Source organism: Belonocnema kinseyi, chromosome 6 (genome assembly GCF_010883055.1).
Source record: "Belonocnema kinseyi isolate 2016_QV_RU_SX_M_011 chromosome 6, B_treatae_v1, whole genome shotgun sequence".
Taxonomy (NCBI): Eukaryota; Metazoa; Arthropoda; class Insecta; order Hymenoptera; family Cynipidae; genus Belonocnema; species Belonocnema kinseyi.
In genome coordinates, this window is record NC_046662.1 from 90,676,595 (window position 1) to 90,681,574 (window position 4,980).

Genomic DNA, 4,980 nt, shown 5'->3' on the forward strand with positions numbered 1-4,980 from the left:
TGAAAAATTTCTATCCCATCCACACACTACTCCTTTCCCCTGCCGAGTGAGTCACGCCTACCCCGAAAGGGAAATGGCTTAATGGTGTAATAATAATAATAAAAACATTTAACAAGAGATTTCGAAGGATTTGACGAAATTCCAATCAATTTGCGATGATTTTATGCTATTTATGAAGATTTTAATAGTTTTGAGTGAATTTCAAATGAGTGCATTTAACTTTAAAATTATTTTACAGAGTATCGCAGAATATTAAGGTATTTCGGGAAATTTATAGGTATACGAAACAATTTCAACTGAGTTCATGTATAATTGTATAGATTTAAAACGATCTAAGGTATTTCAAGGAACTTCATAACAATTGAAAAAAATTTTATTGGGTTTCATAAGATTTTATGAGGCTTCGTGAGATCTGAACAGATTTCAAGAGATTGTGTGGAAGCTTTAAAATATATTCCAAGAGTGGTTTACTCCTTGCATTTATAGTCGGAAGGACAGAGAGCCAAGTGACATTTATATGAAGTTAAGAATTTATTTTTTTATCAGAAGGATCAGTTTCTCCGGATAGTGAAATTGACTGCCAATTGCCTCCTTATTTCTCTGAGAACTTCAATACGATGACATCTACTTTGGAAAGGAATCTGATAGAGGTGGAAAATATTGAGAGGAAGCACATTAAGCTTCCCGGATTGCCGACAAATTCGCGCGCATGTTCGCCGCGAAGTTGAGATTGCAAAATGACGTGCAAACTGAGGGACGCCCTCGACCGCCCCCTGGCAATACGATAATCACTATAATTACGTATCGAGCCCTTATATTAATATCCCCCAGCTACGTCTCTCTTCTCACCGAATCGTTCATTTCTTGCTTCATGAAAACACCATTTTTGCGACCTTTCACGCGAACCAATATATATGGATTTATTCGCGCGCGAACGTTCGACATCCTAATGAGAAGCGGGAGGAAGCTTTAATTTTTGTAACATACTAACAACTACCTTAACCCTTTCACGCGCCAAGAGTCTAAAGTCAAAAATTTGCGTGTGAGGGACCTTAAAATTTCAATCTTCAGAATTCTCCGCTGAACGAACAAACAGTCCTTCGATGATTACTTTTTATTACTTCCGGGTATCTCCCTTCTTGATTTTTAAAAAATTTAATTGAAATAGAGGCTCACACGCGTAAAATGGGCTTAAAAAATTTTCGGGTGACGGTTTTACGGTTGCGCTTTTGAGTAATTCGAATGGTGTAGTACAGTTACAGATGGAGTTTCGATTCCTCCCACTTTCAGTTTCTTTTTTCTAAATTATATATATATATATATATGTGTGTGTCTTAATTTATACTCCTTCCCTTTTACTCATTTTTACCCCCCGAGTTATATAATCTTGAAATCTGAATGAGTGAAAATCAAGGTGAAAAGTGAACCATTAGTCATTTGGAAGGATTGTTAAATACTTATTTTTAGTGAAATAGGGGAAGGGTTAGTATTATTCGTTTCTGCAATAGGTATACTTTACAGAAAATAATATATCATAATAGATATAAACTTTTTTAAATAGAACAATTAAAAATCGAAATGACTTTATGCTCATATAAAATATTTTACTTATGTCTACCGAATTTGGCGAGACCAGCTCTGATTTTCAGTTTCTCCGAGAAAAATTCGACGCTTGATGAGCGTATTAAGTGTATATTAGGACCTTGAAATTAAACTAATATAAATTTGAGAAAGTCAAAATCAGACTTTTTCAAAATTATAAGCATTTTTAAATGTCATATTTTTTAATTTATAGTATATTCCAAATAACTTTCAATAGAAACCTTCGAAATTCAATAAGTTCAAATTTTGAAATAATTTTTAAGTAGTACTATTTTAGGAAACTATTCAATATCATGCTCAATTACTTCAAATTAAAAAATGTTGCGTTGATATGTTCAGTATTGAGAAATTAAAAACTAAAAGCTTGCAATATACAATCTAATTGAAAAATGTTATATTTAGAAATCAATTGTTGAGAGAATGCCAAATGAACGACTAACGAAACAAGTGTATCAAGGTAAAGTAAATGGCAACGTGCCCAGAGGTAGACCGCGGAAAGAATGGTTAGAATGTGTGAATGAGACCCTACTTAGAAGAGACATAAGAAGTCACAGAAACACGAGAGCCTGCATGAAAAAATGCATGGACATAAAAGAAGCTAGAGAAGTATGCCAGGACAGGAAGGTATGGCGGAAAATAGTTAATAAAAAGAGTGTCAGTAGAGTGAACGACGCCTGAAACAAAGAGCTTGGCTATTAATGGACCCAAGTGGGGAACCTTACATAACGGCTTCGTGAGGTTCTGCGCTTGGGGAGATTGCTAGAGAGATTGATCAGCAGCCTGGGTCGGAGCAGTGTTGCGGAACGAACGTGTTATTTACATAAATAGCACGAGAATTCTGGATCAATCTGAAAAATCTCTATCCCATCCACACACTACTCCTTTCCCCTGCCGAGTGAGTCACGCCTACCCCGAAAGGGAAATGGCTTAATGGTGTAATAATAATAATAATAATAATAATAATAATAATAATAATAATAATAATAATAACTTTAAATTAAAGATTAAACTGGAACAATTCTAAATAAATGTTTCATTTTCATCAGGAAATATTTTTTACCAATCGAAACAATAAGAATTCGAAATGGAATTCATCCAAAAAAAAAGTAAACATTTTTCAATTTTGTTGGATGCAATTTTAAACCATCTAATATTGAACATTATACAATTTAAACTTTTTTAATTCAATATGAATTTTTTAAGGCCCCCAAGTTTTAATAATTCACTTTTGAATATGGAGGAAAATTTTCAATTCAGAATTTTTTAAACTGGAAACTTGATATATTTCACTTTTGAAGGCCTTAATTTAAATATGTTTCTATCTTAAGTGCATGTAATTCCACATTTTTTAATTAACAACACTAAGATGTTTAAACTTATTTCATTTTGAAGGCTATAATTATGAATCATTCAATGTTGAATGTTAAAATTTTGATCGCCTAAACTTTTTAATCAATAAATTATGAAAGTGTCCAATGCTCTTAATTTGAATTTAATGAAAATTTTTATAATATTCCAATCTGTACACACTAGGGAGGTTGAATATAAAAAATTCAATAAATATATTATATGACACTTGAAAGCTTCTTATTTCGAAATTACAAAATTGCTTATAGAGAAACCCAAAATTCTTTTCTGCTTCAAATTTGATAGAAATGCTGCAGATAATTTACAACTACATTAAGAATTGTGAATGCGCTTGTGGTTATCAATACATATATAGTAGTTTACATTGCACTATTTTTATGTAATTTTATTATAAAAAAGCTTAAGGTTTTGTTATATTATACAAATATATTGAAAAGTATTTTAATAACCCAAGAGTATTTTGAGTAAAGGATTTTTTTCTGAGCAGTTGGGCTGGTTAATGACTACTTGGTAGTAAAGGTGACAGGCTGCTTAATCGAATTGATATATCCAATTGGCAGTTGGACAAATTAGATTTTCAGGAGTGAATTGGCAGTGCGTCAAGGAGAATCGAGGGTGGATGAATTCTAATATTGGCCGTTATAGATGCCGGGAGATGAACAATTAACGAAGGGGTGGTTCTGACCCGCCCAGGACGCCGTCACCAAAGGGCTCGTCCTGTCGATCGTCGGATCCTGTCAAATATTGGTGAGGGACCTCCTCAAATTTTAAATTACGGGGGGTGGATCCTCAACATTTTTAAACCACCGATGGATTGACAGGGGTCGTATTAACCACCTTTCTTTAAACAAAGAAACAGGGTCCACCAGTACAAATTGTTTGCACCAGAAATGAAATTTAGAAATGTTTCCTGAATGACAGACATTCCCAGATTAGAATCATTGTAATAAGTTCGAGTAATGCTTCAAGTTCCACTTCAAACTTTAACTCTGCAGTTGGGGTTTCAGTGCAGCTCTCAGTGATTTTAAAACCGATTCTTTATGTCAGAGGAAGCAAAATTGTAGTAAAGTTTTTGAAATATTCTTCTTTTATTTTCATAGGGAAGTTATGTTTCATTTTAATGTGAGGCTTGGTGGTAAGGTTTCCTCTCCTGTGATTTGTCAAGAGGTCCATAAACTTAAGTCTAATTATTAGATTTTCAGGAATAGGTAATAGATTTGTCGACCATTTATCTAGAGTTTTAAATGCCTAAAATTAGTTTGAATTACCTTAATATTATAAGAAAAAAAATATTGCGGAAATATAGCAATCATGTTTTCAAGTTTTGAAGTGCAGAAAGCAAATGTTTTGAGAAACGAGTCATTACCTCAAGATACTCAGTATCCGTTGAATGATGTCCCTGTTGGGGAACACTCGTCATGATCATCGTATTTTGAGGATGTGGTTGTGGATACTGATAAGCGCAATTCATCTTGTCAGGTGTCTCCAAAAAACTTGCAAAAATCCACGAAACAAGCACAGATTATCGATTCACTAATGCAAAACTCCACTCTTCGCAACACGAACCCACTCCATGAAGTAAGATCTTATTCTATCAAAAATCAAGTTTCGAATTTCTCATCTCAGGACACAATCAGAAGGAGTCTTCGGCCAACAAAGTGTCACTAGTTGTAAGTATAGGAACTTCTCCTCTTTCACAAAGACACCTCGTGACAGTATGTTTCCAACACTTGGATGAAACAATGTGAACAAAGTACTTATCATGCCTGAATGATCCCTTTCCACTGTTCTCCGGCACGAGCCATTCCCACCGCAAGAAAAAGCACTCAACTGTTATGTGCTTCGTGTAGCTTAACACCATCGATCGTAGCGATGTTGCAAGGAACACGGAAGGAGAAACAATTAAAATGGTGCGCCTCTCGGCGGGCAACAATTATAACTGAGGTTTTTCGTCCATCCGTGGCAGCACCCGGCGAAGGCGGATCTTCCCCTTTACTCGTATGGGTTCTT

General features: G+C 34.5%; 1 protein-coding gene across 2 annotated transcripts in view; it reads right to left on the minus strand.

Annotated features, from left to right (window-relative positions):
- LOC117174303 (transcription factor Sp8) overlaps positions 1-4,774 on the minus strand; it is a 57,748-nt gene extending 52,974 nt beyond the window's left edge. For both annotated transcript variants that reach the window (XM_033363283.1, XM_033363284.1), the window contains exon 1: positions 4,337-4,774. In XM_033363283.1, coding sequence (XP_033219174.1) covers positions 4,337-4,441 — 105 coding nt within the window. In that variant the 5' untranslated portion in view covers positions 4,442-4,774. The remainder of the gene's footprint in view (positions 1-4,336) is intronic.
- Between the last annotated feature and the right edge of the window lie 206 nt (positions 4,775-4,980).